Here is a 27,992-nt window from a genome sequence, read left to right on the forward strand (position 1 = left end):
TAAACTGTCGACTCGCTGTTGGCTGTTTCAGTATGTCAATACGTTTTGCCTGTTGTTATTTCTTGTCTTGTTGTTCATATTAGTATTTTCAAGTTTAATTGACAAAATACATAAAAGATAGACAGTATTATACATCATTGTAATGATATAATTTTCAAGTTATCTTTCTAACTTTTTAAGTGTAAATAGGTATGTATACTAACAGACCATGCCTATTGAAATTCAAGAAAATTGGTTTATTTAAGAAAAAAAAATGTATTACCTGTACCTTTCATATGAGATTAAATAGCACACCCTCTGTATCTTTTTAAAAGACATATATGCTTTTACGTGGACCAACACATCAGTCGAGTGCCCGAGCTGTAGCTATTACAATCGGCACAGGTTCAAGACACTTTTCGACCATTGTTCTGGTGGTACTGTAGAACAACTCTTCTCGGATAAGGACTTAAGCTCTCTCCAAATTAATTAGATAACGATAATGAATAATAATAAAAAAATCAACAATTTTAAACCCTAGCAGGATTTGAACCATGTAAAGCTAATATCTAAAGCAAAAATAAATTATCTTTCAACATGCTCCCTCTGCTGTGGCAATATTCATTTGTGCTTTTTTTTAAACCCGCCCTCTATCTATTATCGGGGTTTTTTTTTGGTTGGTTACCTGACGCTGGTTTTGGTTAATTTGATGAATATTAAACACAAGAATGGACCCGCTTTATCTGGCTATGAGTCTTTATAGACGGCGTAAATATGACGACTGTGTTAAAATATGTTCACAGCTGCTTGAAAAAAATCCATATGATCAAGTAAGATAGTTAATTTTGTCAAAACAAACCATTGTTCGTAGGCCTAAAAATGTTACGTTACCACCACCATCGTTCGCGAGCACAAACAGTCTCTGCGGGCGTTTGTGTGTGTGAACGTTAGGTTAGTTATGGGGAGGCCTAGACTAGATAGTCCTAGACATCGAGTTGTAGAGGACTACTCCTAATATTATTCATGAAGATACCTGGCTCTCATGATGGGCGAGTCATTGATTGGCTAACTAGGTTTTAAAACGTCACTTTAATTAATAATTATAAAATAAAGCCAATAAAATCAATAATAAATAATGCCTCTACTCCAGCCTCGGCTATATAGCTAATAAACTAGCCTAGGTTAGGCCTATAGCTAATAAACTAGGCCTATATATCAACAGTGCATGATGTTATTTATTATTTTAGTTTAATTATTATTTACAGGCATCTTGGTCGCTAAAGACAAGAGCATTGACGGCTCAGGTGTATGTAGATGAAGTAGATGTTGATGAGGAAGGCATTGCAGAGATGATTATGGATGACAACGCCATTGCTCAAGTTGCTCGTATGTTTTCTGTTTTAGTTACATTATGGCTTTTGTCAATAGGATTTCTTTTGCCACCAGATTGTAATCGTACAAACAGTAGGGGTCATAAGTGTGTGGCAACTTTTATCTACATTAGGTCTGGACCCAATTAGGCCGTCATACACTAGTCCGGGTTTATTAAATCTATAAAAAATAATTATATGGTAACGTAACACACATCTAACATATTTTGTTATCTAAACACCACAGGCCCTGGAACATCGTTGAAAAAGCCAGGGACAGGTCAAGGAGGCCCTAGCGCAGGAATTCGACCAATGTCGCAGTCTGGCCGGCCTTTGAGTGGCTTTGTTCGGCCTGGAACACAATCAGGTAGACCTGGAACAATGGAACAAGCTATTCGGACCCCTAGGACAGCTCATACGGCTAGGCCAGTCACTAGTGCTTCTGGGAGATTTGTTCGACTTGGCACAGTAAGTTTCTCATTCTTCTAGCTCTTATCCTGTGATTGGTTGACACTTTTTTTTTCTCATTTTGTTTTGTTTTTACAGGCTTCGATGCTTTCTACACCAGATGGTCCCTTTATTAATTTGGCAAGGTTGAATTTCTCTAAGTATGCTGCTCGTCCAAATCTAGCAAAGGTAAAAACACTCCATTTACACTCATTATTTATTGTTTTTCATGTCCGTCTCGGACATTCTGCGTTAGTTCTTCACGATTGTAAAGCCGAATTCAATAGTTATATGTCCTGTAAGTGTTACATTGTGTTTGTTTTGTAGGCCTTATTTGAATATATTTTTCACCATGAAAATGATGTACGTAACGCACTGCAGTTGGCAGCCCTGGCTACTGAAGCGTGTCAGTTCAAAGACTGGTGGTGGAAGGTCCAGTTGGGCAAGTGTTACTACAGGTACTTAGTACGAGCCTTGCTAATATCTGACCTTTGTTGGAGTCCACCCCATTTTACAATGCTTACCGATTATTCCATACATCCCACATGTAGTGGAGCTGTAGCTTGGATGGTGGTTAACATGCTTGCCTTCCAAATCTTAGGGTCAACCCTGACCTAGTGCCAGTTCTCTAACTCTTACAAGAGGTTTTTAACTCCACTTCCTAAGCCTCAAATGATACTTTATTAAGCATGATATACAGTAGTTGATCAACCCTGTAAGTTTGCTGTTAGATGTGTATGAGATAACAATTTAAACAATACATTATTAGACTGGGAACATTTTACAAGACAAGAACTAAAATCTATATGATATTACGATCATTTTATTCTGCATTTAGGCTTGGCATGTACCGAGAGGCAGAGCAGCAGTTCAAATCAGCTCTCAAGCAACAAGAGATGGTGGACAGTTACTTGTACTTATCTAAGGTGTATGTAAGGCTAGACCAGCCTCTAACAGCCATTGAGATTTGTAAACAGGGCCTAGGGAAGTTTCCTGGAGAGACCACGATGCTTACTTGTATAGCTAGAATCTATGAGGTTTGTTTGTTTGTAGTTTGGACTCTTAAATATATGATACAGATGTTTACAGTGCTCCTAACCTGGAAAATAAAATCTCGAAAGAATTTAAAAAGGTTGGCAAAAGGTACCACGATATTGAATGATTATGGATACTTGACATCAAAACATAGAGGACTCTTAAAAAAAATGTTGGTGTATTATATAGTAAATAATAAGTGGCCAGGATGCTTTCCAAGCTTGGCATATGCCGATATGGATAGGCGAAATATGTATGGTTGGTACAATTTTCCACCTTTAGTTAACTGAAAGGAGCCTAGTATTAGAGCCTAAAACTTATGTACATACAATCAGAAGAAATTGCACATTTTGTGGGTGGCTGGAGATCACTCAAATATATGGAAACGTCCGCTATTATCAAGACATTTAAGAAGTCCATACTACAGATGATGATATAGCTACTGTTTAATTTCTACAGGGATTGATGGACATGATCAATGCTGTCAAGTATTACAAAGATGTCTTAAAATGTGACAACACTCATATTGAGGCTATAGCGTGCATAGCTAACCACCACTTCTACTCAGACCAGCCTGAGATAGCACTTAGGTTCTACAGGTATGTTGGGTGAAATATTATTACGTTGTGAATAATTGTCAGAGATTATAGATATTAGTAAACTCATCTGTCCATAACATCAAGAGGGGCTAAGATAAGATTGTGTTCCGGAGTAACCCTTTACTCTGAAAGATGCAAAGAGTTTTTTAGAGTGCACTTGAGCCATAAGTGCGTTTCTGCAGCCCTTCATCAAAGAGTGAAGTGATCTACATTTAACTACTTATTTTTATCAATTTTATCGATATATGGCGGGTTAATGCATGTTGGATGGTTAATTTAAGTATTCATTCACACTTTCTAAACCAAAAAAACTTTTTTTGATTATCTACTGTAGGCGATTGCTACAAATGGGTGTGTACAATTCCGAGCTGTTTAACAACATAGGCTTATGTTGTTTCTATTCCCAGCAGTATGACATGACGTTAAGTTGTTTTGAGCGTGCATTATCGCTCGCTAATGATGATAATTCAATCGCGGATGTCTGGTATAATATTGGACATGTTGCATTGGTAGGTTAAAGTTGCGTTCGCACTGGGCCTTGATTTGGTTTGGGGACCGGAGAAAAATCAGGGCAATGTTGCGTTTTTGGATCACACATTATATACGTTTTGTATGGAATCCCGAATGCATTGCTGTGAACGCTTGTATTCCTAAACTCTCTGGCTCAGTGTGAACGCAAGTTAAGACTCCAATATTAAATTTAAATGTATGTGTACAAGAACTAAACCTTCCATTTCTAGACTTTGGTTTTGTATTGAGTGTTGATTAGTTTCACTTTTTAGATACAGTTGTATAAAAATTAGGAATATTACAATTCATTCCAAACGTTAAAGTTAAGAATGAATTAAAAAAACATAAATTTCTAAAGCTCTGTTTACACAATCAAACTTTTTGTGAGAACACGATGATGCATGTCACTGCCACATTTGGGCAGATCACATTTTTTGGTCAAACTGGTTTGATAGTGTAGGCAGAACTTAAAACAGACTACATTAAATAAAAAAAACAATAAAAAATACAATAATGAGTTGTTTTTACTAGATATTGAACACAAGTTAGTATTAAATGTGTATTTTGGTATTGCAATACAGGGTATAGGAGACACAAACCTTGGCTATCAATGTTTCCGTTTAGCTATTTCATCCAACAACGACCATGCAGAAGCATACAACAATCTAGGGGCCCTGGAGCTACGCAAAGGCCGTATAGAACAGGTGAGTTACCACAGGCTACACTATGCTTTTCAATTAAGATTCAGATTTTTCAATAGTGTGCCACCTTAATAAATAAAAAAAATACATATATATATATACATATATTTGCACTGATGAAGGGCTAGTGTTGCCCAAAAGCTCTGCTAACTTTTCTGGCTGTTTTACTTTATAGTTATGATCTTTTCACTTTTATTTGTATCTCCATTGATATCCAGCCACTGATACCCACAGCATTGTCATTTTGTCAGTGCTTATTTTATTTGTATCTCCATTGAGATCCAGCCACTGATACCCACAGCATTGTTTTTTTTCAGTGCCTATTTTATTTGTATCTCCATTGAGATCCAGCCGCTGATACCCACAGAATTGTAATTTTTCAGTAATTTTCCTTTGGATTTACATTATATACATATATATACACAAAGGAAACAAGAAGGAGTTTTATAATATGTTTAAATTAGATTTATATATAATATATAATAATTAAGAACACCTAATATTCACGTAAAAGCAGATTATGTCTATTTTCATTTTATCCATTCATATATAATAATAGATTTGTTTTGTATATTTTCCATTTCCTTCCTTGTGAATAGAAAGTAATCTCAATTTCATGGGAAATTATGTATTTGGATTGTTAAACTTTCTACGGCCTTTCCTTGGAGACAGGCTAATTTATAATATCCGCAGATCACACTTATAGATATCTGTACTGTACTATAAACTTTTTAAATAATCATCAAGGTGCATCAACATCATTAGGATTAGCATATCTTAGTAATGTAATTTTCTCCACTAACTACATAAGTGGTTATACGTTTGTTAAATATATGGTTTATGTTGTGAAAAATGCATATTTTTGATTAAAGATGTATTGTACCCTAAAAACATGAAAAATGAAGATTAATTAAATCAGACTTTCAATATGTTATTATGTAGTTTTAATAAAGGTAATCATTTCCGTAGAAAAAAACATTTAAAAAATAATGTTTTCACTTATAAAATGACAAAATAAATGGTTAAATTCAACCAAAAACACATTGGCTGGCAGCCAATTTGACCGGCAGCCAATTTGACCATTTTTTGCTTTAAATTACAGTTTTTTCAGGTAAATACAGTTTTTTTTTCTATTATGTTACATTAAAATGGCATATTCAACAAAAAGTTTTTTAACAATTATTTTCTGTGGGGACAATACATCTTTAAAAGGAATATTTTGCATTGGTCCAGATATTCAGAATTCAACGAGATTTGAACTAGTGCTTTTATAATTTCAGGCACGTGCATTTTTTCAGTCAGCTCAAAGTTTATCACCTCACATGTTTGAACCACATTTTAACTATGCGTCGCTGTGTGACCAGGTATTTATTTTTGTATTTTGTGTGTGTGTCATTTAGTATTACTGAATTTTTAAAAATAATTGTAGTGTACAGTACATTTGTATCGACAGGTGAATACTGTAAAAGGTCTTGGTGCGAAGTCTGAATTTTAAAGCTTGGTTCCCACTAGAATGTAACGCAAGGACATAAACGCAACGCAAGCGTTTTAACCAATGACAAGCGAAGTTATAGACAGTTAGCAATCACAAGCGAATAAGCCATCGCTTGTGATTAGTCAATTCACTTGCGTTTTGTTACATCCTTGCGTTGCGTCGCCAGTGGGAACCACGCTTAAAGGGGGTAGTTACAGTACACTTATCCCGGGATACTACATTTAAATCTGTGAAGTTCTACTGTTCTCCTATTAGAGAGACAAACCAACAATGTGTCCTCTTTATAGAGGTTTACCCAGAATAGGGGTGTCTCAAAGGTAGGGGGAAGGTGGGGGGGGGGGGAGGGTATAATTTATATAATAATAAGATAAGATACATTTATATTATGTAATTTTTATTTTAAACAAATTTTATTTTTTTTAGATTGGAGATTTACAAAGCAGTTATAATTCAGCCCAGCGAGCTGTTTCTGCTTACAATGACCACTGTGATTCTAAAGACCTTTTGAAACAGCTGAAAAAACATTTTGCCTTACTCTAGGTTATTTTATTAACATACATTATATATTTATTTATGTGAAAATTGTATATAATTATATCAAGCAAATATATAAATAAGGCATAGAGAAATTATTTAAAAAAAATTAATTCAGAAACCGTGAAGATGAGGAAATCTGCGAGAATCAAAAAAACTTTCCCCAACTGTTATTCGAACTCGGAATCTTCTGCTTGATATGCCGACATCCTACCATCACTTTAGTGGTAATTATTTATTATAATATTATTTTTTATTCATTATGATAAGAACCTTAGATTATCTGCGATGGACAAAATATAGACCCCCGAGAATCTACTGCTTGATATGACATCATACCCTCAGATCGTTTTTACGGTATGGTTTAAATATTAATTATTTATTATAATATAATTTTTTATTCATTATGACTTTAACCTTGTTTGCAAAAGACTATTCGAAAGACGCAATTATATAGATAAACATTTTCACATTTTGCCATTTAGTAATATAGTTCTCCTAAAGTGAATAGTAAGGCACTGTTCATAAAAGTCTTATTTTACTCCATTACATCAAAAGTCCTTTTGTTTTTGTAGACAGTGCATTACAGTATGCATTAAACTAATGTGTTCTTTCATTGTGAATCAAGTTTCAATATGCTGTGTGGCAGATTGTGATCTTATATTGTGTTCTGTTATTTTATCTGATAAAAGAAATTTGATATACTTATATACATCTGCATAAAATGCACATACAGTACTGCATTTTATTAATTGAATAGATAATACATGTACTCTGGCTTAAATAACACTTTAAACTTCAATCAATCATGTTACGGTAGGTAACAGCCTCTATTCAGACGTACGGTAACAGTTAAGTGGAAAACCGTGTAGCTTGTCTCGTCTAGAATCTGTCTATATTGAGCAGGAACTGCACATTGGCTCCGCGTTGTGTGTAAATAGTCATTTCATTTCTGTTCATTGCTAATAATATGACAACCTCATTTTTTTTAACTTGCTGCTGTGGGTTTTTCCACTTTATAGTTCTTGTTTTCGTTAGAACCAATCAGGGAGTTTTTATAACAACTGGTCCAATATACAGTAACACTATTCCTAACAGCCAAATGCCATAAGCTAATTTTATCAATAGCGTTTTGTGATTAATGCAACATGGATGCTAAGAAACATAAAGAAAGTTGTTTACAGTATGTCACTAAGAATCAAAATGGCTGAAATAATATACACAATCCAAAGAAAAAATATTAATCATTTGAAAAATACAAATTGAGAATTGTATGTGTAATTAAAATATTACGTTATGATCTTAATTTTACCAACAAAAAGATCATACAAAAACATTGTTGAAAATAATGTATCTGCATTTTATAATTAGATTATAAACTTTTAGAGTGAATAATAGTTTAGTAGGAAACAATGTTTTTCCTCCATAACCTCTATTACTACATGGTGTTTTCTGTAAGCTATGGCAAGCTTAGCGTGCATAAATCAATAGCTGATACTATACAGTTACTGTTATACAAAGTGGCTTATGGATTTGTACACACACACCAATTCAATTCATGCATGAATAAATCATAGGTGTTTTTAATGCTTGATGTCGTTTTTATAATCTACAGATGGGATTGAACCCACATGGTTGTCCTTGTCCAGTAACTTGTTTATTGATTTTTCGCATTCAGTATTTTTTCTATTTTGTATGCTTTTTGTTTTGAGAGGAGACAATTTGTTGATGTTTTAAATTTGAATTTATTTGAAAAATTGCTTTAATATAGAAGACACATATTTTCCAAAAAGTTTTTTCTAAACTAAATCATCTAAGAATTGCGAACATAAAGTAATATTAAGCATAAGATAACAAGTTAATTATTAAAAATGATATTGAAAATATGATGATGAAACGAAACTAATTGTTTTGGATATCCCAGAAATGTATTTTAATGTGTGGATGTATTCTGGATACAATATTAATATCAGATGAAAAAAAAACTACTGTTTCTTACTGTATATATTCTTCCATTGTTTGTATACTACAATTGCAATGTTTACTGGAGAGTATTGTATTGACAATGAAGATTAAACTCCTTAAAAGTAACCAGCTATAGGCATACCATTCGTTTTCCCAGGTGCAGTACCATGGGGAATACATTATATCCTAAAGGAAGTACTTATGTTTGTGGTAACTAATGCACATTATGTTGTAAATGACCCCAGTTAATGACCTTCACTGGTGGGCGTTGCTAGAATGTGTTTTCTAATGACATATTACATCTTGTGTATATGTTTTTGAATGAAAATCTAGCCAAGCTATAAAATCTGCTAATCCAAGTATAAATAATAAACATTACCTAGTAATAACCCACTGACAATTTTGTATTGATTTTGTGGATTCCATTATCAATGTATTACAATATTTTTAGGATGAATATGTTTTATTGATTATTTTTTTTAAATAAAATTTGGTACTAGTGAACACAAAAATTTGATCAATTTTTACATATTTAGTTTTTAAAAGGGATAAACTTGTTTGCTTCTAAGCATAAATACTAATAAATAAATAATTGTGGTCTAACCGTATGAAACTTAACCTGTAAATGAAAAGTTTTAGGTTCGAATCTTACTACTCTTCCATAACTCCCAAATAAAGAGAAAATGTATTTTAAAATACATCTGATATCTTTAATGACTCTTGGAGAGACTAAATATTTTCTTTTTGCAATAATTTGTGAATGATTAAACTACTTCATAAAAGCCCTCTTCAAGAGATTGACTTTATTAATCGTCTTTGCAATAAATTATTTGAAGACTATAATATGTATACGTCAATATTATAATTTCCTGTTGGATAAGATAGAGTACTTTAATTTGTTTCATATTTCATCTGAATATAGGATGTGTATCTTGTATGACCTAGCGTCATTAAGTGTTTAATGGCATTTCATGCAATCTGATTTCTTGCTTTTCTCTTACCTTTTTAACATAATTGAAAGCCGTTTTTATCTACTATCGCGTCAATTGAGCAGCTATAGATAATCCCATTTCGAATAGTGTTCAAATTTCTTTATCCTGCATTTTATGTACACTATTACCGTACGCTTTACATCCCATCCAAAGAACAGGCAATAGGAGTAATGCATCTTGCATAAAGCTCTGTCTACATTGTCAAACTAGTTTGACAAAAAAAAGTGTGATGTGATCAAATATGTCTATATTTGGACACATCACATTTTTTTGTCACATAAAGATGTCACAGACAGGTCTCGAACCCATACCTCCGACATACTAGTCCGATTACCTTACCATTACGTCACATCTACTCTCTTTTACTACTCCACAACAATAGTGTGTTTTAGGCATTTTTTTCTTTTTGCAGACTCCATTGATAATGAGGGAGAGTCTTTGTGAGTCAAAATCTGTTTTACAAAAATATTTTATTTCAGTTCAAAAGGCATAAAATAAACATCTACTTCTTTCTAGGCATCTGCAACACATTGGACTGTGTATAAAATATTTAGTTTAAAAACAATGTTTAACATCTGTTTGAAATTCATTTTATTGGAAAATGGATTTATTGACCCATGTACAATTCTATATTGGTGTGAAAAATGATGCAATGAACTGTCAAAATAGCTCTTTACGATCGTTACACGCGACAAATTATTAAGCTACGTTTGAAAACATTTGTACATGAAGCCTAATGCTGTTAACTCACCTGCAAACAGACACACATTTTAGTAAGATTTTAGAAATTTATTCTTAATTTTAGCTTTTAAAAATATGTTTTAAGCTCAATTCTGGATTTGTGAGCAGTCGACTAATTTATATATAAATACATTCAAACAAGAACTTCATCTAATATTTTTCAACCTACTGTTTTTTTTAAATTTTTAAATCTACAAATTCCCCAGCAACAATGCTGCAATAATTTTCTTCCTTTTTCCATACTATATCAAAATTCAAATGCAATGTATTACTGTATATTAAATTAACTTTTTTCTCTCATGTTTTATACTTATACAATTTTTAATTTATTAAAACATATTTATTTATTTTTGATATTATGGTATTGCACATGATAAAGCCTAAAAGAGTTAGGTTGCTGTAAGTTGTTCCAAAATGTCTAAAAAAACAAATCAACAAATTTCGTTTGGCATAATAATGGAAAATAATTGCTAAATGAAAGCTATAAAACAAAAACTAAGGAGTTGCATGTTGAGCTCTCGAAAGTGGGTTCTCGGTGTCCTTTTAATTAATTTAATGATTTTTAATTTTAAATTTTGTATTTCACACCCACAAACATATTTTTTCTGCATAATTATTGGACTTTATCGTAATATATTATTGTTAATGTTATTACATTGTTATACAGTAGTTTAATTATGCATATTTCAAATGGCCAAGACAGAAATTATTAATTTCTACTATGGAATATCCATGTTTATGCAGTAGGCTATCATTTTATCACCCTATCCCCAGTTAGCGGTGATGGTGTATCCCCATACTCCGGTTTGGGTGCTAGCTTGGTGTTTTGGTCTTTTTGTTTTCTTCCTTTTGTTTTCCACTCTTTTTCTTTATTGTCGAGCGCATAGAGACATCATTTATATGCGCTATATAAATCTATCTATTATTATTTATCTCCCTTCCAACAATTGCAGCAATTCTTATTAAGAGAAAGGACTTGAACCCAGAACTTTAGCATTTGACCAGTTGACCACTAAACTGCAATTCCACACAAAGTTTATATTTTGACTTTAGTTCCATTGATAAGATAATAGTGATTTTGGTGGTAGCTAGCAGGGCGGATTTTGTAGATGTAAAATTCTAGTAAATACATTTCCTTTGGGTTTACATAGTGGAATGTAATTATGTAATCTGAACAGCATTCTCTGCCCTGTAAAAAAAAAATCAAAGTTAATTAACTAAAGTTTAGGTTTATTGATTCAGTCTGTACTTCCTCTAGCTGGTTTAATATTCATTTTTTAAAAACAAATCCAAAAACCACCTGCTTATTGCACTCGGAAAGAGGACACTGTATTAACAATTAAAAAACACTAACTAAAGACTTAGAGAATAAGAGTTCAATACAGAAACTGGCATTGCATTGTGGGATATTAGGCAAACGATTTGATTTTACCAATTTTAGCATCACTGTTTAACCCATATGTGCAGGCCTGTTTCCAGCCTATCCGAAGAACAGTCTAAATCCCCCTTACAATGACCTATTTAAACCAGCATCATGTCTGATGTGGACAGTTATACTTACCACTTTTAGTGGATATTTTTGGTAAGACCAATACCAAAAATTTTTAGGCATTGACCCCAAAAAGTACTCTAGTCCAAAAGGCAGAAAGCGAGTTCTATTTAGCGAGTCTCTTGAATCCCCGGCAACTACACCGACATTTTGTAAACATTTGCCCAATTCTACATCTTCCGCACCACTGCCACTGGCACTGCATTTGTCTCCATTTGGCAATGCCTTGTTAACAAAACGGTCCAACGCTTCTTTACTTAAAACGTATCCGGCGCCACCACTCATGTAACCCTGCCGCACGAATGTTTTAAAATTATGTCCAAAATAAATTGGATCTGATGAATTCTGAGAAGCGAGCATATATTTCAAATTTTCAACAATTAAAAATGTGTCGTCGTCCGCTTTAAGAAACCAGTCGGCTTCGTCGAAGTGATGTTTGTATATATATTTGAATGCTTCCTTTGTTTTTGCCCATAATGCATCTCTTCCTTCAGTTACGTTCAACCCGATGGACGGGAACGAGGAATTCTCTACCGAGCTCATGTATAGTGTCTTATCGCATCTCCAGCCCCAAGTATTTTTAACATGTCGTGCTTTTGATAGTAATGTAAATGGGGATGTCATGACCCAGCAAAGCACGCGTACGTTTAAGAATTTATCATCTGAATCATCTGCAATCTTGGTTAGATTATGTAATATTTTATGATCCATTATAGTTGACTCATCTAAGAAAAATAAAATTATATCAAATTTTTAATATTTTTATTATGATATATCATCATTCATTATTTTCATACAAAATGAACAAAAAAATAAAATACAAGAGCTTGATAAATAATAAAAAAGAACATTGAAACAAGGGCATCCCAATGATTGAACTAAATCGCTGTTAAGCGGGTGCCCTATCATAATGTACAAAACATTAAGATAAATTTAAATCTGTAAAAAAAAATTTTTTTTTAGATGTGTGAAAATAACTAAATTTAATACTCTAGTATTAAATTTAATACTCTAGTATTAATACTCTAGTATTAAATTATGAGATTAAAGCAAAATAGATTTAATTTTTTTTTAGTATTCAAAAACCTTTGTACAGTAGCATAGCATAACAAGCTTTACATTTACAGTGATAAATCAGATAATATTATAAATACAGTACATAATTTACATTTCCCATAAGAGCACTTTTTACAGTAATTTAAACATTGCAGATGACAGAAATTACATTTCATGGTGTAATTTATTGATTAAAGTGAAATCATCATCATATCATTTGAATGCAGAAATAAAAAAAAAAAGACTGGATAATCATCCACAATATTAAGAAATGTCTTAAAGCTCTGTCTACACATCAAACTTAAAAGAAAAATGAATATCAAAATACTGGGTGCATCAATTTTAAGTCAATAAGAACACTTTGGTAGATTATTCATAATCATGGTAACCCAGATTCTTCTCAGAAGGGTTGTCTTGTATATATACCCCTCACAAGCTCAAAAGGCTTTGTCTCTGAAGACTCTGAAGGTCTACAGTATTTTTATTTAGTTTAGGCCTATCTGACATCGAAATACTTACTTGTTAGACGGTTGTATTGAACTTTATACTGACGGGAGGACACTGGTTCCGATTTGTTGAGGAATCTCTGTTGCGTGTATTGTTTTATTGGTGAACTGCCAATAAAGTCAGTGCCATGAACACTTGATGTTGAGATCATAATGAGTGCCAGAAGAAACCCACTTACAAACAACACCAAACCAATAAGTCCGTGGCGAACTGTGGAAATTCCAGTGGCCATTTTGTTAGCTGCTTTGTGTCATAATAAGTTATAAATACACTCCAATAAACATGAGCTAAAACAACAAACTCTACTTAGTAATGGTACTCAGAAACCGTGTATCAAAAATGTGGTGTCGGAGTCGAGTCAGACAGGACATAAAATGACCTGAAGAACTTATTATGTTGGCGTCAACCATTTGTAGGTTCATGCCAAAGAGGAAGAAATTGCCGTGTCAAAAGTTGTTTTATTCAAATTTTAAGCGCTTCCGTTTGCTCAGTTAATCTTTATGGGGTTTATAGACACTAGTCGTGTGTTCCAATTATAAGATGTTTAATTGATATTGAACATTATTTAAAAAGATTTCCTCAAACATAAATGGAAGATTCCAATAAGTTGTAAGCGTTGTAGAGGGCGCTGGTAGAGTATGGGTAGATGATATGTGCCGAAACTCGGAACTTTGCATCAAACTTAAAAATATAAAATGAAAAACACATTACTGAAAAATTAAAATACTGTGGGTATTAGTGGGTGGATCTCAATAAAGATGCAAATTAATTAGTGTACAAGATATACTCTCTTTCTTCAAGCCGCAAGCGTTATGTAATTGGCCTAAAATAAGATGCCACACTGGATGTTCATTACTATAAAAAAAAATTTAAAAGAATCAGAAATCTTTCGGAAATTGAATAATATAAGTCATTGATTAATAAGGTTTTTAAAATGTTTCGTTAAAAATCAAACCAGCATTTTTTTCTTAAAGAAGAAGAATCAAAAGTAGTCCGCTGTTGCCTCATTCATTATAATTATTCTCGCGAGTTGTGTAACTTGTGACTTAATCCAGCACTCCATTCAAGCATGATATCCTTCTTCAGAAAAGGAAGTGACGTCTGGTTGTAATTTGTATTCATTCCAGACCAGCAGACGGTCGAACGAAAGATCTATCAATTAATTAATTGAGAGTGGACTGGAATGCCGCAGCGACTGCATGCGCAGCCGACACCCCAAATGAAACGAACTTTAGCCTTTTGACGGCCGGATGAGCAAGCTCTACAGTCCTCTTCTTGCTAGATAATCATCATAATGAATCTTTTCAAATCTATTTACTCCAGTCCGTCAGATTCAAAGAGATGGTAGTACTAACTATAAACAAAATATGCCTTAGTAAACACAAAAAGTAAGTATTGTATATGTGTTATAGTAAAGTTTCTATTTCTTTGTCACTAAAATGTAAGTTTAATAAAGTTATTTGAACTAAGTATAACAAATGTGAACCACATAATATAATACAGATAATTACTACTTTATAATTCCTTCCGTATAACAATAACATGATCTTTTTTTATGAACAGCAGACCATATAAATTAGTCACAGAGAGTCGATTTTGGTGACGTGTTGAGGGGTAAAACGAGATTTACTACTGCCAATCTTAACACATCGCGTTGTGGAAAAAAAATCGTCCATCGCAAAACCATGGAAAAATAAGTTATAACTTGTATTATTTATCCATGGTTTGAACATCAGGGAGTCGTAATTAGAAAACAACTCCTTCTGTAAAATCAAGAACCACAAACTCTTTCGTAGATCGTTAATACTGCCCTCTACAGTTATTTAGAGAGGGATGTTTAGTGGAGTTGTTAAAAAATGAACAACCAATCGTATGTTAAGAGGCGCAAATTCGAACTCGCCGCGCCGTTGTGTTGTTACTTTTTAAGGAGCGTTTTTCGTCGTGTTTATTTTTAAAATAAGACATAATATTGAACACTTATTCTTAGAAACATGGATAGTGATCATCTTAAATCATTGAAGTATTCGGAGTTGAGAAAATTAGCCAAGAAAAATGGGGTGAAAGCGAATTTAAAGGTATGTGAATAATGATTTTCCACAACAACAACAAAAGTCAGAGAGCAGACTAGGCTAGCCTAGCTAGCTAGACTGCTGCTGCTGGTCCAGCTAGCAGTGTGGTAGGGTAGGCTAGTCCAGACTGGCCTACTGGGCTACTATACTAGGCTTAGTACTGGCTAGGCCTAGGTTGCCAGGGCATATGACCGGTTGGGCCGCCGACAAGTTGAGCCGCCGGTAATTTCTATGAAACGCCCAGCGCGTCTTTTACGACATTTCGCGTAGTGATTAGAGCTAGGTACGAGTCAATCTGTGACGTCACTCACTTAAATTCGGTTCTGTTTTTTTGATCCCAAAATATCGTGTGGGCGCAACAAGCCCTTTGGGAATTTACGTTTTTAAATCAGTTTTCATTGGCTAATTTAAGGGATTTGATGTCAGACAGGTCATTTAAAGTTCAATCTTGGGTCAGGAAACTTTTTTTTTTCAAACAGTGATCGTCAAATTTTTTGGCAGCGTTTTGAACATTTGAGTCGAATAAAAGTCGTTTTTTTTTAGCATTGCGTAAGTAATAAATTCAATTATTATGACGGTAAACAGTAGTTCATGTATTTAGGTATATTTCTGCCAAATATGAAAGCAATTAGATAATTAACGGTAGAATGTGATCGATCGCCGTGATCCACCTTGTAGCACTGAGGGTGCTCTCTGACGGCGGTAGGCTTATTGGGATAGTCGAAACCGGCTTTCGTAACAGTAATGTAACGGCAATATTTTTAGTGTAAATTAACGATATGTGTCCGAATATTCAAAATATAAGATTACTTAAATATTATTAGATAATTTTGTGTAGTTTTAATTACAAATAATAAACATATTATAGGTGATTTAAGTGGATTTCTAATATCTGAAATCCGACGCTTAAACAGTTTAGAATGAATATCGCATGACGTCATTTAATTGGCTGCTGATTGGCCCATTCATGCATTTGCAGATCACATGATCAAGCCATTTCTAATGGGTTTTGTTTTATTTTTTCAGGTATTTTTACAAACTTTAATTGTATATAATTGGTGAGTAACAATATTCCATTTTAATTTCAATGATAGATTTACATTTTATCACAGTGGTGGTAGTATTTTTTAAGTATATATTTATATTTACTGTTGCCTTTTCACTACCATATTAATATAATATTATAGTACATTAACAGTTTTTTATTTTTTAATATTTTCTGTAGTTTGAATATGAGGCAAAAAAAGAAAAGAAATGTTGAAATAAAACCAGGAAAACATAGGCAGATTTTGAGTGGCTATTCTGAACTTCCTGATGACGTAGTAGATTTGAAGAATGGACACATCCTTTACATTTATATATACTGAATGTGATTCAACATCAAATGGAACATTAATATAAAACCCCATACCCGGCTTTTCTTTCCTCATGATGGGGGGGGGGGGGGGGGGGGTGGTAATGTAAATAAATATGGGGGGGGGGTGGTAGGGAGGGGATGTTACTAGCATAATGTAAATTTTGCAAGCTTCATTCTGTAAATAAAAAAAAAAATCTATGAAGTAAAAAGATGTACATGTTTTATACAAAATATAAAAAATCGATTATAAAAAGGTCACAATTTTATTAGCAATTCCTATACCAAAATTCCGATTAAAATTAAGACTTAAAAAATTAATATAAAATCAAGTAGTTGGTCAATTTTAATAAAATTTACATTTTTGAAAATGATGTGTTTTTTCTGATTTTTTTACTTCAATTTTATTTTAAAATATTGACTTTGAATTTTTTTGACTCGTACCTATTAGAGCGGTGTCCTAGTACAAGTTCATGGTCTTTATGTGTATTGTGTCATGAAAATAAATAATATATAATTACATACTACAATGTTGGTTTGAACCACCATAAACAACACAGCAAAGGAAAGTAGGCCTAATCTTTCAAGGTAAAAATGCCGTGCACTCTATATTTGTCTGGCGTGGACGTGTAGGCCTACCCAAAAGACTAATAGAGTATTGATATTCTTAAAATGATGTTAAATAATTAATATCTTTTATTTACTATCTTTTAATATCATATTTTATTGAATTTTACAATTTTAATACACAAAATATTTTCCTAAAAAACGGTGATTTTATGTAATTATTTAACCTGAGGGGGCAACATGTTTACGTCATTTTTGGCTAAAAACGATCATTTTCGGTGATGTTTTAGGTCTTTTATTTTGGAATCTACAAGTACAAGTCAGATTTTCATATTATAGTTCTTTAAAGTGTAATATTTAATACTATACTAAAAAGTGTGATATATAAACTTCGTTATCCCTAATGAAAATAGAACTTCTATTAAATAAAAAACGAGCACCGGCAAAAGTTAGCATTTGGCGTTTCATAGAAAATAACGTTTTTCTGGCGGCGGCTCAACTTGGCCTAATCCGTTGCCAGGACACCGGAGTACTACCATAGGCATAGCTTGAATAGGCCTAACTAGCCTAGCCTAGGCTAGGCCTACTAGTTAGGCCTAGTAGTAGTATAATTAGGCGTAGTATGTAGAGGTAGCCGATCACTCCGGCCGCGCTTCACTCCGGCCGCCGTATCAGTTTAGCGCGATGTTATGCACTCCGGCCGCTATTCAATTCGACTTCCTGTGCAAAGGGGCCGTTAGTATGGAGCGCCCATATCTACGTTTTCTATACTGTTCAGTGTTATAACAAATTCTTGGTGAATTTAAATGGAACTAGTTGAATATTTATTAGCAACAATTTTACTTGTTTCATTAACAATAACATTCAAAGAAGTTGGAACTGCTTTTTCTTTCAAACTAAACTTAACTTAATTAAATTCAATAATAAAATAATAATCAAATACCCGTCTAATTAATGCTTGAATAACAATATTTAATTTCTTTCTATGTACATTTATTTTTATAGCTTTACATTTATTAACATTAAAAATTAGTTAAAACCCTTATTTTTATAACACTTTATCTTGCCAGTACCCATACTTACTAATTATAGTTAATAACAATATTTACAATATTAATAGGGATAACGATGTAAAATTAAAAGTTAATATTTTTCAAACAAATTATACATTGCCTGTTAGTATTTTGTATCAATATTATAATAAAGAAAGAATTATGAAAATATGACTTGTAGTTTTCGAAATATAGGGTTTAAAACATCGCCGAAAATGATCGTTTTTAGCCACGAACGATGTAAACAAATTGCGCCCTCAGTCGACAATTGTATGAACTAGTCATTTTTCGTAAAAATAATTATATAAAATCACGATTTTAAGTAACATATTTTATATATCAACATTGTAAAATTCAATAAAATATGATATTACTTATTTATTATATAAAAAAGAGTGTTTATTTAACCTCGTTCGAAGAATTTCAATGCATTATTTTCCTGTGTAATTGGACAGGCCTGACACCATGTGACTTCACGGCACTCGCGAGAAAATTATTCCGCTGTGTGTTGAATCGCGTCAACCAATCAAAGGGCGAGAATCCAAAATCGTTCAACCGTGAGTCTTGCGGAGCGGTCGAATGCGGAGGTTTGATTGGCTTGCGATGACATCATACCATAAAATGGCGTTTTTGTAGTTGAGCCCCTCAGAATTTTTCAAAAATTATTTAAAAAATGGACTAAACGGATATTTTTTATGGTATATGGGTTGTTACTATGAAATATTCGAATCATAAAGGCCTCATATCGGGATAAAATTGTTTTTTTAGCAGTTAAAATTAATATTTTTCTTAGTAACAAGCACATGGTATGTGGAACTATATTATCTTGGTGTAGGAATAAAAAACATTTTGAGGTCATAAGAGGCTCAACTACAAAAATAAGGTTGAAATGGTAGGTCATTGAGCCTTCCGAGGGTTTCGTAGTAAACAAAAGCTATACGCGCTAGGCGATAACGATCTTTTTACCACTATATTCACATTTTTGGTTGAATGAAATGGAAATAAAAAATACTTGATCTTATAGAATAATAGGTAAATAAATATATACTCAAAAGGATATATTTATAATTAATTTATTTTCAGAACAATTACCTAATAAAAAGTGTTTACCAAAGTAAAAAAACACCGCGTCAATGACATTGCGCGCATAGTAACGTGCGCGCTGTTTAATCGTGGTAATGAAAATGGAGTCGGCTCTCGGTATCCCTAATATTAATTAATTTATTTCAAATAATCAAATATCCGTCTAATTAATGTTACCTGGAATTGTATCAAGAATTAATATATCATTTTTGTACAGTCCAATTTACAATGATTTTATATTTTAATTTATATATGATAAAAATAATATGACATATAGGGTACATTGCAATAAATTACATTAATTAATCACATTACAATTAATATACTAGCCTATTACATTGGATAAAACACATAAATTATTTTGTTCTAGCATTAGACCTAATTTAAAACACTTGCGATGTTGTTGTGATCCTGAAAGAGAAAAAATATACTGTATTATTACAAATGTTTATTTTGATTCTCTACAAAAAACGTGTCTCGGTTGTAAAAGACTCATTGGGCGCTCCATAGCTGCGGCCGGAATGAATCGCGGCCGGAATGAATCGCGGCCGGATTTGAAGCGCGGCCGGAGTGAAGCGCGGCCGGAGTGATCTGTATTCGTATATAGACCTCTAGGCCTAGCTAGTACAGTTCAGTAGGCCCCTACCTAAAACTAGTAATTTAATACTGTACTACTATGGCTAGCCGCTAGCCACTAGCCACTGTGCAAATTGGGACTGGACCGTTTTAGAGGTGTTTACCACCTGTTGGTCCAGATCCTTCACTAACTGAGTTAGTGAGAAGTCGAATAAATTAAAATTTAAAAAATTAATTTAATTAAATAAATTAAAAAATATAGGCTAGGCCCAGGCTTTTGTTTACAATATAAGCATTTTTTATTGACTTTTAGTTAGGCTAGATTAAAATTTTTTTAAACTTGCAAATTTCTTCTTTTTTATAGGCCGACAAGATTATCCTCGCACTCCTTGAAAAATTTGCCAGGTCGCCACCAGCAGATGAAACGGTCAAACAAAATGTAAGTTTCATAAAAGAAAAATTAAAAATACTTTTTTGTTTAATTCTAGATGTTAATGCCATAATGGTTTAATAAGCAGTATAAAATGTAAATTGTTGTCTACACTGTTTTCTTTGCTCAAGTTTTTTTTAAAATTGCATTTTTTAGGAAGAAAAAACAAGTGAAGATGCAGTAAAAAGAAGGTCTCGCAAACGTGGTAGAAATGTCTCTCAGGGGAGTGAAGAAGAGGTACAGTATTTTAATTTACAGGATTGCAAACTCTTGTTTGTCATCGTAGTTGTACACTATTTGTTGTCTGTCACAAATCATGGAGGCAAACACACTCAATTAATTTCTTTCTTTAGGTTGTGCCAGCTAAAACAGTTGTAAAAGACTTGTTAACGCCAGTTCAAAAATCTGCAGTCAAAGTTCGTCTTGTGACCCCCAGCTCTTTTATTACCCCAAAAACTGGCACCTACATCACCCCGAGCAGCAGAGTAGTTAACATGCCAAAATCTGCAACCCCTCACCCACGGAAATCAACTGGGGCTAAAGGCAGAGTGGAGAAAAACATGCCCAGGATTACTGAAAATGAAGTGAAGTCCAAATCGCGTAGAACGTCGCCTAGAATAGCCGAACAAGAGAAACAAAATGAAGAAGAAAAGAAAGTCCGTCGCTCAACATTCGAGGTTAAAATAGATGGTACCACTACCAATGATAAAACAAAAGATGGTGAACCTGCAAAAGGTATGTATGGTGTTCTAAAAGTTCTATTTTTGTTGGCATTGACAATCTTTAACAATAAAACCACTATTAATAGGACACCCTCGAGACACCTTAGTAGGGTTTTTCCTGAATAGCGGTTGTGCATAGTGTTAACATATACTGTATTGCCTATTCAAAGTTTTTTTCCCTTAATATGGGTGTCGCCCAAAAGAAGATTTTCGACTATATATTATTAATCTAAATATTACTTACTAAGCTGGCCATTACCAGTTGTAAACAATAATACGCTTATTTATTATCACACAATATAACTCTTACTCTAGTAATGAAACAACCAACAAACATCCCAAGATTCAGTGCGTTCCTAGCAAGCAAAAAGAAGGCCACATCATCAGCAACAAAAGACTGGAGTAAACTGCACCAAAAACAATTTGAAAAGATGGAATCAATTGATGATTATCTGGCACGAAAGCGGAAAAGGACCGAAGAGCTCAGCTCATCTGTCAAAAAGGCTAAGGTTCGTTCCAAATTATATTCATATTTTCTGTTTCATATCACTGAACACAAGGAATACAATAGTGGCGAGTAAGATGACAGCAATTATTTTGATTATGATGTTTTGTGTTTTGTTTAGACTTTGACAGAACGAACCAAGAGTGTTGTCTGTGCAATGCAAGCCTATCAAACTCCTCCTGCAAGCGCAAGCAAGGTAATTGGTCTATTAATGTGTGTTACATATACATATAGGCTACATATTGATTTCCACAGTAAAGCTTGGTTCCCACTAAAATGCAATGCAAGAAATTGAATAACCACAAGTGACAGTTATTAATAGAAAATCGCTTGTGATTGGTTACATTGCGCTTATGTCGTTGCGTCCTAGTGGCAACCAAGCTAAAAGGACATTCACAAATATTGTAAAGCCCTGTCTACACTTTCAAACTAATTTGAAAAAAAAAGTGTGCCTAAATATGGTAGTGATAAGCTTAAATATGGTAGCGATATGACATCATCATGTCCATATGATCATTTCACGTTTTTTTTACATTGAATTTATAGTGTAGACCGAGCATTAGTGTGGTTCATTGCTATTTTAAGTTTCCGATTGTTATTCCAACAGAAATCAATAATTGCGCCACCATCTTTCCAGTCTCCGAAAGTGTTTGTACCTAAAGTGGTATCTACGAAAAACATGAGCGTCAAATTTGATAAGACTACCAAAACAACCTCAGTGTTTGTGTTCAAAGGGAAAGGTGCCGTCACCAAGTCTACCTTTTCCAGTGCCCGCAAGTCGACTGGAGCCAGTGCTCGTAAATCGGCTGTAGCCAGAACCAGGAAGTCACTTCTTCCTAGCGCAAGGAAGTCCGTTGGAACAGGAGATGCTCGCAAGTCTATGGGATGTAAGTTAACATAAGTAAAACCAATTTTAAATCATGCCCCAACTAAGTTGCTATAAATGTTAATAGGCCTAATGAATTTGATTAGAATGTTAATATGTATGTATTAAAATGTTTACCTTTTTGTTATACAGCTGCTATGACGCCTTTTGCACTTAAAGGAACCGGCAATATGAAGCCAAGTCCTGTGTCGGCCAAGAAGTCAATATTTGATTTAAAAGCAAGCTTAGCCAAGCCACTAAGTTACAAGCCATACAAAGGTAAATATTTAAAATAGAAATGCCTTATATTTATTTACCAACCAGTTATTTGACAACTCTGGACTCAGCAAAAAAAAAATAAATAAAAATTCAATGTGTTGAAGTCATTGTACTGTATAAGTAAGAGATTTTTTTAAGATGTCCACAAGAACATTTATTATTTAACTCTTCGTTTTAGGCAAACTTTCTAATAACAAGAAATTAACAAAGGAGCAGGCAAAAGAGAACCTAAAAAAGCCCAAAGTGATGTCTATGGCAGAAAGAAGAGTAGCTGCTGCAAAGCAGAGAGGACAGAGGAAGACCAAGGCTATCAATGCAAGGAGAGGAATAGATGTCTAATTGTATACTTAAGTTGTGTTCACACTACGAATGGATTTGGTGTTGTGGTTTGCATCAAATTTGTTTGTGTAAAATCAAAACTGATCTTTAATGAAGTTTGAGGCACGGTGCTAGATGTGTTAAATATTTTAATTTTCTAAATGTCTAATATCAATTAATTGGTCAAACTCCCAGGTCAGTGGTCCGACAAAGATCTTGTCCTTTTTATGGCTTATTGTTTTATACATGATACTATCTTGTCATCTGCCATTTGGCAGGTCCATGTTTATACATACAGTGCTCACTATATACATTACTGTACCGTATATATTTCAATATTTTCATCAAGTTGTACATATGTGTAGATATTTTTGTTTAATTTCGGTGTTTAGTACTAAGTTGTTTTTTGTTTTCGTTTATATTTTGTAAAATTGGTTTGATATAATCATGCATTTGAAATGAGTAGAGTTGTATCATAAAAGGTAATCTACTTGTGTGAACTAGGAACTACATGCTTTCATTCTACCAGACGTTTCTTAACTTCTTTTTTTTTAAAGTTAAAAATTGACAATGCCCTTTTAACAACCTGTACAGTATACTTGGAAAATCTGATTTTTCTGACTACGGTACTGTACCGTTAAACTTTTAAAATGTGTATGATTTTTTAACTGACACTATCTTTTATGTGACATTTTGTAAATACTTTGACTTGTTGCGGATTCATTTATAAATTCTTTTTTATTACTCTTCCTTAGTACTTAGATTGTTGAAACACAGCTAAAACTGTATTTATGTGACAAAAAACTGATGTGCCCAAATATGGTAGTGGTATGACATCGTATCCATATATGGGCACATCCATTTTTTTGTCACACAAAGTGTAGACAGAGCTTAATATCTCAAGTATTTTGTATACAATCTGTATTACTCTTCTCTGTTGTGTAGTTTGTCTATCAGTCGACACTTCTCATGTATAAAAAGTTGCCAAATATATGATCCTTAATGCAAAGGGTAAAACAAAGCCCATTTTGGTTTGTATTTTTTAATTTTCCCTTCATACTTATAATAGTTTAACATAATTCACAAAGCACTTTTTGGTTTTTATTTTTTTATTTCCCTATTTTTTTGTACCTTCTACTTATATTAATTAACAAAATATGGACACATACATTATGTAGAAATCATAAAAAAATTTACATAAAATGAACAATGTAAATTAAAATTTACAACAGAAAATCTACATCTTGTAAAAGTAAATTATAATCTGTCTGCATTTCATGTTAAATGTTTGAGGTTAGCACCATTTCATATAAAAATTACTGTTCCACAGAAAATGACAATTCAATGCATTAAAACAAATAAAATCATTTAGAAAACACGCTCATACACTGTACGTCTATTATTATATCCATGCAATTTACCACTAAAAATATTTAAAACGGATAATCATAGAAATTATGTACGGTCAAAACATAAATTATTAGATTCTGAGAAAAATGTATTATATGTCAAATAGAGCACTTTTCCTTAATGGATTGATATAACATTTTTTCTTGTATATTGTGTATAAATAGTTATAAATATTACATAAATATACTATAGTACCTTTTTAAAACTACAAAACATGTTTTTACAGTAGTTATTCTAAACACCAAAACAATACTAATTCCTATACACCTACAATACGGTAGATACAAAATGTTGTTAACGTAAAAATTATTTGTTGGAAAATTGTGTAGAAAGACTTCAATTGAATACTGATATTACTGAAAAGCTGGTTTCCATGAATTTGAACTTTTTCTACCAATGACGTGCACAAACAGAGTTCCATACACAATTTCAATTAATTCCATGTGTTGTTTTTTTCATCTCTATGGCAATCAAGGGAGGATGTGTAGAATGCCACATGCACATATGACTTGTTATCTTGTCTATTACTTCATACGGTTCGTGCGACTTGGTTAGTTAGTCCAACGTATACTTCAGTTGACCTATTATTATATTTGGATAAATTGGAAGAATTTATGGCATACATCAGAGTTTTTAGGAAATATTGAACCCGTTCTTTTTGTGTCACTGAACATATCCCTAGCAGCCAGATTTCTGAGAGACCATGTTCTGAGCGCATGTACGAGGCAGCTCGGCCCCTTTATGGAGAAAGTTCGCTAGGTCCTGACATCCGCCACAGCATGGTGGGAAGGCGCAGAATATTCCGTAAAGCAATCCGCAGAGAATTCCGATCGGCCAACCAAGGATCAGCAAGATGATCAACCAGACGATACTCCATAGCCAACCGCAATTTGCCATTCTGTTGGAAGATTTACAATTTATCTGAAAATTTAAAAAAAGTAGAGTTTACAAAATTGACCTACTGTACTGGTAATTACTGTAATTTAGAACAGTTTTTTACTTCACTAGGTTTAGCAAATTTTTATGATGTTTAAACTGTTTGAAATTCAATTTACCATTTGTGAAAACCAACCGATGTTTTGGCATTAAAATACAGATTGATTGACCATGACTGGTGCAGAGGATGCCTCTACATTTTTTTTAGAGGTCCCCCTGACTATTCAACAACAAACCCCAGCAACTTCTCATGGCCCTTTCCAAATTGCTCCCTTTTTTTAACACTATTTAAAATGTAATCCTTATTGCAATATACCTGTTTTTTAGTTAAATATCTGTCTTGGTACAAAAAATTAGACTTTGTATTAGAACAGTGAGGCCTACTAATGGTTTAAACAGTATTGTATTATAACTCTTAGAGCCTTTCCCACTGGACTGTACAGGAAATCAGGAGGTTCTACTGTCTACTAGCATTCCCATAAGGTCAGGAAAATTACAATAAATGTGTATCAATTACAGTCGGATATTGGGTAGGCCTGCCCTACCCAATATTCCTTGGTTTTGCCTCCATGGTTTCACCTCTTGGTCGTAAATTGTTTTTTTAGGTCTCAACGTTTTCTTTACAGCAGTTACTGGCTGTATATTTGCTATATTAATTTTACAAGCAAGTAATGACTGGAGTGGAAATGAATTAAAGAATGAGAAAAAGCCACCCTAACTAAGATTCAAACCCAGAATATTGATATGCAGAAAAATCCTACCAAATATATTTATATATATATACATTTTAAGACTAGCATATTTATCCATTATTTTAAACTGAATTTCAGATGGTAGGAATCTTGGATTTTCTATCTTTTTCTTTTCTCTGTGTCTAATTTTAATATAAGTTTTTTAATTATACACATTTCCGTTCAATTTCTCTAAAACTTCACAGTATTCACCTTTTGTTTAGGCCTCTTATTGAATGGTTTTTTAAACAAACCAAATATAATTTAAAGACATTTATATCTATCTCAAAGGAGCTGTCTGCTGTTTTCCAAACAAATTCTATGGTCTAAAACAGAAACCATTAAAATTTAAGTCAGTCACATGCAAATTATGCTGGTTGAAATTGTAAAGTTATGACAACAATCTTGTTTCAACAGATAGTAAATGGCAATTACAGGGTAAAGCATTTGTAGAAGATTTTATCTATATTTGTTCGTTTGTTGTACAAATTTTACCAGAATTGTATGTTTTGGTGTGACCTACTTAAAGGTCAACCCATAAAGGACTGAATGTGATGCCCTAGGGATAGATTTTATTTAGTCTCATAAGTTAATATTAAACAATTTAAGGCAGGCTTTCTTTAATATCATCAAAGCTATACAATAGTGCTTTTGTCTTTCTATATAGAGAATTATTACTCCATTCCTATACAGAGAACATAGTACTTGTACCAGCAACACCAGTAGGTTAAAATGTCATGTGTCTTTGAGTGATGCAAAAAAGAAAAGATTTTCTACAAAGTATATGTTCGTTCAAATATTTTACATTCATCTGAAAAAGTAAATATCACATTAAAAATATTACCCAAATTTAAGGGCAGTGGTTTTGATATATAATGAAAAATAAATACGAATTCCAAAGATTTGATTTTAAATAAATAAGGTACTTTATTGATAACCATATAACATATCCTCAGTCAAAATAGTTGTAATTGATATGATCATTTGATCATGATCATATCAAGGTTTACAAATTTGATTTAAAAAAAAATGTGTTAAAAATATTTTTTGTTTTAATACAATAATTATAATACATAATATTCCTGTAGATGTAGTCTAATACTGTACAATAGGCCTAACACATGTATTGTGTTTTTAATGTAAGTTCCGCATAGGTGGCATAATAGAATCTTAATACAGGTGGCATAATAGAATCTTAATACAGGTGGCATAATAGAATCTTAATACAGGTGGCATAATAGAATCTTAATACAGGTGGCATAATAGAATCTTAATACAGGTGGCATAATAAAATCTTAATACAGGTTGTATTGCCAATTATTCAGTTATGGGGCCCTATTCAAATAGTGGCTTCATTATTCTCATATTATCTGTCACTGTGTATGGTAATTTGATAAGCGTCTCGAGGAAATCACTGATGCCTTTGCAGACTTCAAAGCAGACGGCAAACGGTAGCAGGGCGATGAACAATCCCGCGATGAAAGACGCCAACGGCCAAGCGATGAATATTAAGATCAACAGCCAGCAAATGCCGCGAATTAAACCAATTGGAGTCACAGGCATTCTTGTGGGTGTCTAGAAAAAATAGATAAATATTGAAATATGAAAACGAAAA

General features: G+C 33.0%; 3 protein-coding genes across 3 annotated transcripts; 2 read left to right on the top strand and 1 right to left on the bottom strand.

Annotated features, from left to right (window-relative positions):
- The first annotated feature begins 29 nt into the window (after positions 1 to 29).
- Positions 30 to 7,286, top strand: LOC140061106 (tetratricopeptide repeat protein 8-like). Its single transcript, XM_072107557.1, has 11 exons — positions 30 to 809; positions 1,245 to 1,365; positions 1,597 to 1,817; positions 1,896 to 1,985; positions 2,124 to 2,254; positions 2,635 to 2,833; positions 3,291 to 3,430; positions 3,765 to 3,939; positions 4,522 to 4,644; positions 5,922 to 6,005; positions 6,560 to 7,286. Exons 1-11 carry the CDS (start codon positions 708 to 710, stop codon positions 6,674 to 6,676), a joined length of 1,503 nt encoding a protein of 500 aa, XP_071963658.1. The 5' UTR covers positions 30 to 707; the 3' UTR covers positions 6,677 to 7,286.
- Positions 7,287 to 11,091: 3,805 nt separating this feature from the next.
- Positions 11,092 to 13,997, bottom strand: LOC140059936 (glycoprotein-N-acetylgalactosamine 3-beta-galactosyltransferase 1-like). The gene is made up of 3 exons (XM_072105935.1): positions 13,493 to 13,997; positions 11,930 to 12,642; positions 11,092 to 11,557 (listed from the first exon to the last, which is right to left on the bottom strand). The coding sequence occupies exons 1-3, from the start codon at positions 13,710 to 13,712 to the stop codon at positions 11,405 to 11,407; spliced, it is 1,086 nt and encodes a 361-aa protein (XP_071962036.1). The 5' UTR covers positions 13,713 to 13,997; the 3' UTR covers positions 11,092 to 11,404.
- Positions 13,998 to 15,382: 1,385 nt separating this feature from the next.
- Positions 15,383 to 24,321, top strand: LOC140060628 (nucleolar and spindle-associated protein 1-like). Its single transcript, XM_072106920.1, has 9 exons — positions 15,383 to 15,555; positions 20,546 to 20,620; positions 20,768 to 20,848; positions 20,965 to 21,346; positions 21,649 to 21,842; positions 21,960 to 22,034; positions 22,446 to 22,725; positions 22,857 to 22,982; positions 23,161 to 24,321. Exons 1-9 carry the CDS (start codon positions 15,472 to 15,474, stop codon positions 23,319 to 23,321), a joined length of 1,458 nt encoding a protein of 485 aa, XP_071963021.1. The 5' UTR covers positions 15,383 to 15,471; the 3' UTR covers positions 23,322 to 24,321.
- Positions 24,322 to 27,992: the final 3,671 nt, after the last annotated feature.

This window comes from Antedon mediterranea, chromosome 10, assembly GCF_964355755.1.
Source record: "Antedon mediterranea chromosome 10, ecAntMedi1.1, whole genome shotgun sequence".
Classification (NCBI taxonomy): domain Eukaryota; kingdom Metazoa; phylum Echinodermata; class Crinoidea; order Comatulida; family Antedonidae; genus Antedon; species Antedon mediterranea.